Genomic DNA, 13,908 nt, shown 5'->3' with positions numbered 1-13,908 from the left:
AGCTGAACATTGAGCATGTGACAGTGTCCTGTGAAGGGGTCTTTAGCCATTTTGTTCTGGGATCATTGTCTGATGCTCTGGGCAATGTTGGGCTTTGTGTTTCACATGATGGAAATTGATGCACCAGACAACACATCTGCAATGCTCACTTTCCATTCTCACCAAGTAATGGCTGAAAGGGAACCAATTGATAACCCTCATTGAATGGCTAGTGGCCATCGTTGAGCACAAATGAAAGAGCATCCAAGATGTAGCTGCTTGTCACTCCAATATTTAGCACACATCTGACTACTGAAAGAAGGGAGATCTGTGCGGATTCTGAACCCCTGGGTGGAATGCCTCACTCAGTGTGCTTCAGTGATGTTACGCCCTGTAAGGGAGCTGCAGACAGACTGCAGTCCTCTTGTCCTCACACTTCTTGTGACCATCACCACAGTGCTTGTCTCTTTAAAAGATGTGCACCCAATCCTATATGGCAGCTGGAAGGATTTCACGGTTGGTCCCAAGCAGGCTGTTACTGGTGACTGTAGTTCCTGGGGACAATGTCCCTGGAGAAGGCCTTCCGAATGCCATGTTTATGCATTGCTCCATTGTCGCCTTGCTGAATGACACTCAATAGCATGCCGACTCCTCAGGTCAAGTCAGTAATCCCAGGGGAAAGTTACCTTTGTGGAGTTGTCCAGCCGTCGATGAGTACAAAGAGGAACCAATAAGATCCCCAGCCCAACCTTTTCCAGAAGGCGCGGATGTCATGTCTGTGATGCTGGATTGTTAATGCCAATTGGGTTAAACTAAAAACTGCCCAATGAGGTTGGCGAGTCCCAGGAGTATGAGGAAGACATGAAAGATGGTGGTGAGGACCGTCCGCTTTCCTTTGCGCTGCAGGTCAATCAGGTGAATCAGGAAGGGGAATATGAAGATGAAGACCAAGCCACATATTGCGCCAGAGTACCTATAAGTGGAAAGTACAGGGTTAGTCGTGCCTTGCCTCTGATTTCAGTATAAACACCATAAAAACAGAGGGGCATATTATCAACAACTAGCAATATTTATCGCTAAATAACCTTAGGGACATTTTTTTTATCGCCGTGCATCGCCGGATTTTATCGCAGAGATAACGAGCTATTAGCAACGTTTATCTCCAAAGCGATAAAATATCCGGGGATAGCAGCAAAATGCGTGAATATCGCTGGAAATCCAGCATTATTCAGGCATTATCGCTAATAGGGACTTAGCCTGAATATTCACCTCCCATTGGATATACAGGTTAAGAACTGGTCTGAGCAGGCGTTAGTTTTCAGTGATATTTGCGCTTAGCGCACATTTTTTTGTCGCTACGCCTGCGTTAATAGGCAATAGCGATGTTTGCGACTGCTTTCAATCGCTAACAGGTTGGATACGCCCACTTTGCATGTCATTAGGGATAAATATCGCTGACATGCAAAGCGGGCCCCAAATCGCTCGCTATCACCTAAAAGCTGGCGGTAACTGATGTTAGCGACAGCTTGCTAATAGGGCGATGAAATTTCATTTCGCCTGCATTGGTAATATGCCCCAGAGTTATCAACATGAAAGAAATTTCACGCTTCATAGAGGGTTCAAAGTCGGTGGTATCCTTGGTTTAGACAAAGAGTGAGCGGGAGAAGCCATAAATCTCTTTGGTTGAACAATCGCCACTGAAATACATAGAGGAATGGATCGTCATAGAGAGATATTTGGGATTGTATTACATGTGAATCCAGATTTACAAACCTCTTGTGTCATCTGTGTCAGTCAGGCAAGTCACTGCAAAATCCTTGAGTCATATTTTCAAAGTGGTGTGGTATTCCTTTGCCTGACCTATCAGGTCTTATGTGATGCAAGCTTGTGTCCTTTTGCTTACAAAATATTTTTTATGTATGCAGGGTGGGTGTTCTCACCCAAAATCATTACAATTCCAAAGTGATGGTATCATCATATGTCATACAGACTCAAAAGTGTAACACACGATCAGATTGCACCAGAAACCTACGCATGGTCCTAGCAGGAGCAACAAATGTCACAATTTCCTCAGAGGCATATTTATGACTTTTGTGGCGCAGGGCAGCGTAGCAAGTCACCCTGCATCATGAAGAAAGGGCAAGAATGCACTGTATTTATTCAATATAACACATTCCTGTGTGCTTCCCTGCACTGGTGCCATTTTGTCAGTCTAGCGCCAATGTAGGCATCCCTTCACAAAAACAATCCTGAGAGGCGTTTTCCTCTTTCTATGTCTGCTGCAGGATGAAGCACACATAGAAAGAAGGGAGGTATAACTCTCTGCGCATTGACAGGTTTACAAGGTCTTGTACATCTGGGAATGCGTCAAAAACCGTGGGAGCTGCGTGGGAAGACACATGCAACACCCATTGAATGCATACCAAGGGGAGGGTAATGCAATGCATCAATTTGTGCTGCGTTACATTACTACAGATTTTTGGAGGCACTCAAAGCCAGGCAAAGTGGCTTTGCGTGGCATAAAAAATCTGACTTAAGGTTCTTGTAACACGTTGTATGGTGCAAGAGCAACGCAAACTGGGTCATAAATATGTCCCTCAGTGTATATATAGAAGTGCCACACACTTCCTCACAAAATCATTTTAAGCCATCAAGTGATTTTTTACGGGTGAGTGAGCTTCTGAGACAATGCAAACTACAAAGAAGGAGAAGATTTATCGACAGAGGATCAGCTTTATTAATCTGAGGGAGGGGGATGTCCATTGACTGAAAATAGAAAACATCTTTGCTATATGGGACAAAATTGGACTAATGTTACAATTCAAGACTGGTTGCTCACATGCAGCATTCCATCACGTGAATCTAATGTCAGTACTGCATTGGTTGGCATCTGGATCCAGCCAAAGCACTTGTGCCAGGATGACTGGAATTTTACAGATTGCTTTATCTTCCTTTTTACCTACTGTACGAGTTGCCATCATCATCTTTCTCTCTCAGAATCTGCATTTTCCGAATACTTTGGAAGATCAAATTAAGATCAAGTGAGGATTTTACCAGAAGCCCAGTTTCCATGAGTGTTGCCAGCAATAGTCTGCAAGCCAGATTTATCAAAGTGTTGCATTGTCCTTGCATCACTCAAGGAAGCGCAAGGGCAACGCAACACCAAACCTAGGTTTACCAAGACACGCAAGGCCACCTCGCATGGCCCTGTGGTGCTTGCTAAATCTGGAAGTTGGTGCCTTTTATTATTATGTCCCAGCGAGGCCTTCCATGGGTGTTCCCACGTATCCATCCATGGATTTTGTTGCATTCCCAGATTTACCATTATTTGTAGACTTTCGAATGTGTCAAAATGCTATGCCTCCCCAAGGGAGGAGTGGCAAGGAGAGATATCCTTGCATTCAGCAGGATACATAGAAAGAGGTAAAAGCCTCAGTGGAAAGTGTCCCTTCCTGCACAAAAGCAATCCTGCCTACAACACAGACACTCTTGTTCCATGGTGCAAAGGTGCCAGCCTTGGCACGAGGTAGCAGTTCATGCACAGTGCAGGCAGAGAGCAGAAATGGCCCATATAATATTCAAAAAGGCGCATTCCAGCCCTCTCCCTTTCACGCAGCACAGGAAGGTGGCTTGCTGCATTGTGTTGCATGAATATTTGATAAATCTGCCCCTGCCTTTGCAGCCAATTGGCCCTAACAGCAGCAACCAGCACACATGTACAGGAACAGGGAGCATAATTATTCTATAAATAAGCAAGCTATTGTGGTTTGCCAGTACTATTTCACTCATATAGTTGCCAAATATCCTGGACGTGCACATGAATCCTACATCGTCAGGCACTCTACTGTACTCAAAGGGTTTTTGAAAAAATAAATTCTATTATGTCTAACTAAAACATTTACTAGCAACAAATAGTACAATGTTGCTAATATTGTTGCTTTTGTATTTATTGAATGTGTACCTTTTACAAAATTATACATGCATGAGCATGCACACACACACCCACACATGCACGCACACTCACGCACATACACGCACACGCATGCGCACACCCACACACACATATACACATATATAAAAAACTAGTAGTGGTTGCCACTGTGTAGGTATAGTTAGCACCTGATTTTCATAGGAAATCGATTTTTTAGGTTGTGTAACAAGGTGCCCAGTATACAAGGGAACAACAAGGAAATGGACTGGTGGACTTATATTGACGAGGATTCCCATACTCCTTCCTCACAGGACGAACAAAGTTCCTGGCGCTCATTTACAGAAGGAAATCAGAACGGCCCATTTAACTGACCGTATGACCCGGACGAAGGTCCCTCCCACCGTGACGTTTGCTTCGCCGCATTGGATAAGAACCAGGATGTCCAGGAAAGAGTGTGTGACATCACCGGAGGAGGAGAGAGGAGGACGGAGGAGTACATGAACGCGAACCGCGAGTGTGTGGACCTGTGGACGCCGAGCTAGGAAGAGAAGCAGACGTGCCCCAAGGAGAAGTAGACGCGCTACAAACCGAAGCAGACGAGCCAGGAGGCCAACGGGACTGCGCTGCGCCGTGCCACACTCCTGAGGGAGGAGTGTGGCTCCGACAGGTACGGGATAAGTTTACAAGTTGGGTGGGACGTCGGGGTGTGTTCCCGCGTTAACTAAACACCCTGCTCCTTAGTGTTCCCGCACCTTCCTGGACCCTATAAATACCCTCCCCTCACCACGACTCACATTACCGGTAAAGCGTCTCCCCAAAGGTGTCCCTCACTTCCCCGGTTACCCCTGAGTAAAAAGGTACGAGGACTGAAAAGTAACTAGTCCTTTCTTTGTTTTGTTTCTTTCCGGACATCACGAGAGCTGCCCCATCTGAGAAGCCCCAACCACGGGCAAGACGGTCTTCGGTACAGCAGCTGTCCCAGTAGGCACCACGGACCCAGCCGAATCCGCCAAAGAAAGACTGACTCTCAGACAAAAGAAACTGTACATGAAAATAAAACCCGCTTTGCCCAAACCTCGTGTCCAGCCCATTACTGACTCCCCTTTACAAGTGGTGTCAGAAGTGGGATTACCTGACCCCCACCAGCAACCCCTGATGGAACAAGTAATACAACATTTAATAGAGGGACAAGATAAGTTAGAATGGGCCATAAAAAAACAGATTTCTATAGCGGATGCAGACAGAGAGCTCTTTAAAAATGCGATCAGTGCACAAATAGATATCCTCCAGAAAGTAGCACAAGTACCTGGTCCCAGCGCTGAACGCAGAGCGGGAGTCCCTCACCCCTCGGGAGTATCGCTACAAAAATATGTCGCAGGAGAAGACCCGGATGCTTTCCTCTCTAATTTCGAGAGAGCAGCACAGGCATGCGGTTGGCCAACAGAGAAATGGCCATTCTTTCTAGCACCGCTATTGACTGGAGAGGCTCAAGCAGCATACCAAGTAGCTAATCATGCAGGGAACAGCCCATATGCAGAAATTAAAGAAATTATCCTTGATCACCTCGGGTTAGACCCTGAGGCTTATCGTGTCCGGTTTCGAAAGGAAAGAAGGGTAACGGGAGAAAACCCCAAAACATTGTATTTGAGGTTGAAGATGGCCGCCGAGAAGTGGTTAAAACCAAATCAAAGAAGCAAAGAGGAGATTATGGACAACATAATCCTTGAACAATTCATGGAAGCATTGCCCTATGGAACGCAAAGATGGCTCCGCCAACATTCTGGATTAACAGTGGCCCAAGCCATAGAAATGGCCACAAACTACTCTCGAGCCCAACCTAGAACTTTTGCACGGGACTCAGAGAAGAACACCAAGGCACATGTGTCACAAAAAGCGGACAAAAAGAAACCAGACCCGCTTCCTCCCATGAAACCACGACAACTAAAGATGGACAGTATGCAGTTTAAAGGACCCCAGTGTTTCAACTGTGGGGATGGGGGACATATAGCCCGGATGTGCCCAAAACGGAAACCTCCAGAAGAACCAATGGAGGTTGGATATACCCCCAGAGCTGTCATGTACACCGCAGAGATGGGACCTTCCTTCTATGTACGTATCTTGATAAACGACAAACTATATAATGGGTTTGTTGGACTCGGGATGCCGCCAGTCCGTAGTCCAAGAGAAGTTAGTATTGCCTTCTCAAATTGTACCCAAAGAACAGGTGCAAATTAGATGTGTACACGGTGATGTAAAACCATATCCCGTGGCCCAGATGGTCATAGAACCCCAAAACCGAGCCCCCGTTAAAATCAAAGTGGGAGTAATAGACACATTGCCAGAAGATCTCATACTAGGCGTGGATAACCCCGACTTTATGTCGTTGTTCAGAGATAAATTCCCGACCCCCTCCAAACAGGACTCTGCCTACTTAGCCAAGGAGCCTTGGGTACTGGATAGAAACTTTAGGTTCGCTCAGGCCAATGACACGACACATGCTGGCCAGACCACCACATCCCTGACTTATCCGAGATTCATGATAAAAAATGACCTACTCTATAGGGAAGGTAAGGCAGGAGATTCCCCTCAGTTGGTAGTACCCTCTGATTTCAGGGAACAGATCCTGTATTATGCACATTCCCATCTCACAGCAGGACACTCAGGGGCGGAGAAAACCACCCAAAACATAACAAGACACTTTTATTGGCCTGGCATTTATAAGGAGGCCGAGTTGTACTGTAAGAAATGTGAGGTTTGCCAAAAGAAAAACATGACACGTCTCCAAGCCGTTCCGCTCCAATCCATGCCCCTCATAGGTAAACCCTTCGAAAGGGTTGGGATGGATCTTATAGGACCCTTACCCCGTTCCTCGAGCAGACATACCTATGCCTTGGTCATAGTGGATTACCACACCAGGTTTCCGGAGGCTTTTGCCCTGAAGGCCCCCACTGCGAAAAATGTAGCCGACAAAATGGTCAAGTTGTTTTCGAGAGTAGGGTTCCCAAAGGAGATTCTTACCGACCAAGGTATTCCTTTTGTGTCGAAAATAATGAGGGAAGTATGTAAGATGTTGGATTTACACCAAATTAGAACGTCGGCATACCACCCTCAAACGGATGGTCTCGTTGAGAGATACAACCGCACCCTAAAAACTACACTGAAAAAGATGCTAACAGTAGAAAACAAAGATTGGGATAAGGTCCTACCCCTGGCCCTTTATGTTCTACAGGCACAAGTACAGAGCAGCATAGGTTGTTCTCCTTTTGAGCTATTGTACGGTAGACAACCTCGGTCGCTATTAGAGATAACCAAAGATGCGTGGGAACAAGAGGATTCTGAGGAACAATGGTCTCTTTTAGATTACACCCAACAACTTAAGTCCAAGTTGGGTAAACTAAGAGATCTGGCTTATTCCCACTTGGAACAAAGCCAACGTAAACAGAAGTATCATTACGACAAAGGGAGGAAATGGCGAAGACTAGACAAAGGAGATTGGCTATTGGTCTTGCTTCCCTCTTCCTCCCACAAATTCAAAAGTGAATGGTTAGGTCCCTATCCTGTTGTAGAAACAATAGGCAACACTTCCTACAGAGTACAGCTATCCCCGTCCCGATGTCAGACGTTTCACATCAATCTTCTAAAAAACATGGATAGGACCCCCTCCTAAGTCGACACACTTCGGTCTGCCTGTAAACAGAAACACAAGCACCATAGAGCAGTTGCCCATAAATCTGGATTTAACGGTAAAGGAGAAAGAAGACCTGATGAAGGCAATAAGACCTTACTCTCCTATATTTTCTGATACTCCCGGTCTGACTCATTTGACAGAACACAGAATACGGACAGAGGAAGGTAAAATAGTCAAACAAAGACCATACAGGATTCCTGCGGCTAGGAGAGGTGATGTGAAAAGAGAAGTACAGGACATGCTCAAGTTAGGGGTAATCCGACCCTCCCACAGCAACTGGTCTTCACCCATAGTTATGATCCCAAAGCCAGATGGGTCCACTCGTTTTTGCATGGATTTTAGGGCCTTGAATGCCATATCAGCCTTTGACGCTTATCCAATACCAAGGGTGGATGAGCTAGTAGAGAGAATAGGGGAGGCGAAATACATAACAATGCTATACTTAACAAAAGAATACTGGCAAGTGCCCCTGAGAGAAGAGGATAGGAAAAAGACAGCGTTCTCCACAGAAGAAGGCCTATATGAGTTCAATGTTCTTCCCTTTGGACTGCACGGGGCCCCGGCCACCTTTCAAAGATTAATGAACAATGTACTCACCAAACACAACAAATATTGTTCCGTTTATCTGGACGATATTGTTATATTCAGTAGAACATGGGAAGAACATCTAACCCATATACAGAACGTTCTACAAGAACTCGAAAAAGCAGGACTGCATATAAATGCAAAAAAATCAAGGGCAGCCTTTCCCAGGGTGAAGTATCTTGGTTTCCTATTGGGGGAGGGCGTAATAGCTCCCCAGGAGGAAAAAGTTAAAGCCATTGTGCAAACCCCTTTTCCATCCACTAAAAGAGAACTGCGGGGATTCCTGGGTCTCATAGGATACTATAGAAGATTTATCGAGAACTTTGCGGTAACTGCAAGTCCCTTGACTGACCTACTAATAAAATCATCAAAACCCTCCCACTTGAGTCATCCGTCCATCGAAGCTAAGGAGGCGTTTGACTCCCTCAAAAGGGCTATAACAACAAATCCTGTTCTAATTCCTCCCAACTTTGAAAAACCCTTTTCGTTGGCTACGGATGCCTCTAATATTGGACTAGGGGCCGTATTGTCACAGGAGGGAGAGGATGTAAAGGAACATCCTATTTTGTTCCTTAGCCGCAAATTGCATCCACGGGAAAAAAAATACCCAACAATACAAAGGGAATGCCTAGCTATTAGATGGGCCGTTGATAAACTGCGGTATTATTTAGAGGGTCACCCATTTGTACTGTTTACAGACCACGCTCCGTTACAATGGATACAAAGGAACACTTCACAAAATCCCAGAGTCCTCAGATGGTTCTTATTCCTCCAACCATTTTCCTTTGTGGTAAAACACAGTAAGGGACGAGACAATGGTAACGCAGACTTTTTGTCTAGGTCGCCTATTCTCCCCGAACGGGAGAAACTAGGGGGGGAGGAGTGTAACAAGGTGCCCAGTATAGAAGGGAACAACAAGGAAATGGACTGGTGGACTTATATTGACGAGGATTCCCTTACTCCTTCCTCACAGGACAAACAAAGTTCCTGGCGCTCATTTACAAAAGGAAATCAGAACGGCCCCTTTAACTGCCCGTATGACCCGGACGAAGGTCCCTCCCACCGTGACGTTTGCTTCGCCGCATTGGATAAGAACCAGGATGTCCAGGAAAGAGTGTGTGACATCACCGGAGGAGGAGAGAGGAGGACGGAGGAGTACGTGAACGCGAACCGGCGAGTGTGTGGACCTGTGGACGCCGAGCTAGGAAGAGAAGCAGACGTGCCCCAAGGAGAAGTAGACGCGCTACAAACCGAAGCAGACGAGCCAGGAGGCCAACGGGACTGCGCTGCGCCGTGCCACACTCCCGAGGGACGAGTGTGGCTCCGACAGGTACGGGATAAGTTTACAAGTTGGGTGGGACGTCGGGGTGTGTTCCCGTGTTAACTAAACACCCTGCTCCTTAGTGTTCCGCACCTTCCTGGACCCTATAAATACCCTCCCCTCACCACGACTCACATTACCAGTAAAGCGTCTCACTAGAGGTGTCCCTCACTTCCCCGGTTACCCCTGAGTAAAAAGGTACGAGGACTGAAAAGTAACTAGTCCTTTCTTTGTTTTGTTTCTTTCCGGACATCACGAGAGCTGCCCCATCCGAGAAGCCCCAACCACGGGCAAGACGGTCTTCGGTACAGCAGCTGTCCCAGAAGGCACCACGGACCCAGCCGAATTCGCCAAAGAAAGACTGACTCTCAGACAAAAGAAACTGTACATGAAAATAAAACCCGCTTTGCCCAAACCTCATGTCCAGCCCATTACTGACTCCCCTTTACAGGTTGCTAATAAATTTGGTGCCTTTTGACGAGTTTGATGAATATTCACAAAACATTTGATAAAAACATTTCCATTTTGCTTTGGGGTTGCCAAACCCAAAGCAAATCTTTAGTAAATATAGGCCAGATTGATATCGCATAAAACATTCCAGAAATGTACCAATTTGAATGTTTGCCGTGATCATTCTAAAAAGCAAAACAATGTAAACAGTGTATAAATGGATACTTCAATAAAACAACCACCAACAGTGGATGAATTATTGAAAGAAGCAATTTCTGCATCTTCTAAAAGAGGTCATCCACCTGAAATAACATTAACGCACCATCAGCATCATATGCTAAATAATATTCATTATGTAAATGTATTTACATACAACTGACTAAGATGAAGGTTCCGATTTACATAAATATAGCACAGCAGAAAAAATCGTGGGGCATATTATCAAGGGGGTTTATCTCCGCTTTTTTGGCTTTAAAAGCCAAGAAAGCGGAGATAAAATTATCTCCCTATTACCTAGCTGTGGCTAACACCAGTTAGCGACAGCTAGTAGGAGATAGCGACCATCTTGGGCCCCACTTTGCATGTCAGTGATATTTATCACTAATGAGATGCAAAGTGGGCGTGCCAAGATATTAGTAACTGAAAACAGTCGCTAACATCGCTATCTCCTATTACCAACTTTTGGAGATATTCGCGCTAAGCGCGAATATCTCCAAAAGCTAACACCTGCCCTGAGCAGTTCTTAGCCATGTTATCCAATGGGAGGTGGATAACATGGCTAAGAGCATTAGCTCGCTAATGCATGAATATCGCAGACTTTTCAGCGATATTCATGCTTTGCGGCGATTTTTACCGCATTTGCGTTAAACCTTGGTAATACCAAGGTTTATTTGCGGTAAAAATCGCCGCAGCGCTGCGGTAAATTTTTGTCTCTAACCAAGCAATAGCGATAATTATCGCTATTGCTTGGTAATATGCCCCCAAGTACCTGTGCTGCATTGTGTTAAGGGAGAGAGCAAAACAGTCCATGTTTGTTAGGATGGTGGGCTGTTCTACTCTCTCACCTGCACTAGCGAAGTTTTGAATGCCATGTGGCAATGCACACATGCTTGAGTCATATTCAAAGGATATGTGTTTTGTCTGAACCATACTTTCTCCTTTGTAGTCTTGCATTAAGAATGCATAGAATTTTGAACTGAATCGCTGTTACTAAATGTCAGTAGCTTTGAATTACCATATAAACAAAGGGTGGGCATCGTACCATGGAACACCTCACCCCATTAAACAAAACTGAAAACTCAGATATCCTTGATAAAACAACAAGTATCACTATCATTACATGCACAAAAACGTATAATCACCTAACAAAAGTGAAAATTACAATATAGCGAGCAGTGAGAGAGGTGATGATTTTGGTGTCCTCACTAACCTAGGGAGAGAACCAAGCAGATGCCTTGAACACAAAGAGCACATCATGCTTAACGATTGGTTGTGGATTCACTGCACTCTAGAATATTGCCCCATAATGCTTTGCTGGACCATTGGTTGGCATTGTGTTCTTTCCCATAACTTTGCTTGGGGTGGTCCAAGGAGGATGGGACCATCACAATCATTGAGCATTGTATGCTCTTTGTGTTGAAGGCACCTGCTTGGTGCTCCCCCTAAGTTAGGGGGACCCCAGAATCATCACCTCTCTCATTGCCTAATATTTTTCGCAGCTCATTTTTGTGAATTAGTTTTATGTTTTTTTTTTAGCATGTAAATGTAAAATTGTTTTATCAAAGGGTTCTGGGTGCAGTAACTTACTCCAGAGTTTATGCATGAATTCTGTGTTAAACGTGTTAATTAATGATTTCCTGTATTAATAAAACATAAGTCTCACAAACCTTGAGTAAAACAACAAATAACTATATATACATCCTAAATTACTTGTAGTCATGCCACAAAAATGAAAATACAGCAAACAGTGCTTTCAATTAAACAATAAATAATTCTATCATTACATGCTAAAATGCATATAGTTATCGCACAAAGGTAAAAATGAAAATATAGTAAGCAGTACGAGAGGTAATGATTCTGGGGTCCTTCCTAATCCAGGGAGAGAACCAAGCAGATGCCTTGAACACAATGAGCACATCATGCTGAACGTCTGGTGGTGTTCCCATCCTCCTAGGACCACCTCAAGCACAGTTATGGACAAAAATACAATCCCAACCAGAGGCCCTGCAAAACATTATGGGACAATATTCTAGAATGCACTGAATATTATATTATACAATATCAAAACTTCCTCAAGGGGCAGGCTCTCAAGCTCAGCTGAGAGCTAATACTATAATATTCATTAAACTCTAGAATCTCGCCCCATAATGCTTTGCTGGGGCTTTGGTTGGCATTGTAATTTTGCCCATAACTTTGCTTGGGGTGGCCATAGGAGGACGGGACCACCATTGAATCGTTCAGCATGATATGCTCTTTGTGTCCACGTCTGCTTTCCCTCTCCCTAGGTTAGGGGTGACCCAAAATCATCTCCTCTCTTATTACCTGATATTTTTCAAAGTTCACTTTTGTGGAAGATTGCCCCTGGTTAATGCTAACTCATTTTTAGTTTTCAGTGAATCGTTGTGTATCATCCATGGAACAGCCTTATGATTCAGAGCAGTGCACAGCCAAATTAGTGTTACTTGTGGATGTTTTTTTAATGAACATCATGGTTTGTATTTGATTATAAATCCCACCCCAAAAGTTTGCATGTGGTTTGTATTGCAAAGGCAATCCAACCACCACACAAAGCATTTGTAATTCGTGCCCTAAATGTCCAATTTTGAATGCAAAATTACCTGTAATGAGAAAACGAATGAATATATAATATTACGTTGAATTTTGAAACACCAATCAACTTGTTCTGCTGCTTCTTTTCCAATATGGTGCAGCAAGTCTGCCTCTCAGACACCACATCCGCCCAGCGATATTTGACCTGCTGCCCACGTCAATCAGTCTCGACCTCACCCACATTATCTTCTCTGCTGCAGTGGATAGCCCTGTCCCACCAGAAGCAAATATATGTGGGAGCGAGTGCACAACTAGTAACATCAATGCACCTACCTACCTCTCTTCAAAATTCTCCTGTCACCTGTATCTGACAATGTAGTCCCTACAAGGTACCCCAACTACAGAAACAAACAAACCTTGAAACTGTTTATACAAATATTAGAAAAACAAAGACAACTCCCCAAAACACTCACAATAGAAGACTGATAAAAAGAAAAACTACTGACAATACTTTACAATCCCAACACACAAAGACACAGTCACAAAATATTACCACTGAAAACCCCTCCAGACTCTCAAAACACTCGCCTCACCATCAAAACACCTCCACACTTCAACAACAAAAAACATCTACAGGAAAAAGTTATCACACCCTTTGCGTCGTTTCCTAGTAGCGTTCTGATGTTTCGCGAAACATTGCGTGACTTTTCCCATGCAAAACATAGATGTGAGACAATGTGCTGTAAAGGTTGAGATTTCTTTACACAAATGTCAATTAAACTCACACAATGCAAGATTAATGAAATTACCTTATGTTTCATACATGTGTACCTACATAAGTGTATGTGCATTTGATTTATATATACACATGACAAATCTATAGCGTAAAACATTTTTTATTGTATCAGTGTTTTAATTAATGTATTTCGACTAGACAAAAGTAAGTCATTAGGTTGGAACAAAAATATGTAAAAATGATGTTGTTAGACATGTCATCCTTGGGGTGGTTTACCCTCATTTTGCTTTTGACCTCCACGTTTTGCTGAATTTGTTTGTTGAACTTAGGACTCTGAGCATTTTACCACGGTTGTCCAGTGCTAAAGTGTAAGTGCTTCTTCCCTAAACATGTGTGTAATTGGTGTATACATGATCGGCATATTTAATTTACCTGTAAGTCCCTAGTAA

The 13,908-nt window shown here is 44.1% G+C and overlaps 1 protein-coding gene across 1 annotated transcript in view; it reads right to left on the bottom strand.

Annotated features, from left to right (window-relative positions):
- Positions 1-635: 635 nt before the first annotated feature.
- The window catches only part of LOC147746872 (neutral amino acid transporter 9-like), a 316,543-nt gene continuing 303,270 nt past the window's right edge, over positions 636-13,908 (bottom strand). Inside the window, exon 12 of the mRNA XM_086925062.1 lies at positions 636-952. Coding sequence (XP_086781188.1) covers positions 787-952 — 166 coding nt within the window. The 3' untranslated portion in view covers positions 636-786. The remainder of the gene's footprint in view (positions 953-13,908) is intronic.

The sequence above is a fragment of the Lissotriton vulgaris genome, chromosome 1_1 (assembly GCF_964263255.1).
Source record: "Lissotriton vulgaris chromosome 1_1, aLisVul1.2, whole genome shotgun sequence".
NCBI lineage: Eukaryota > Metazoa > Chordata > Amphibia > Caudata > Salamandridae > Lissotriton > Lissotriton vulgaris.
Note: the sequence above shows the minus strand (reverse complement) of the source record. Positions and strands in the feature narration are given on the sequence as shown.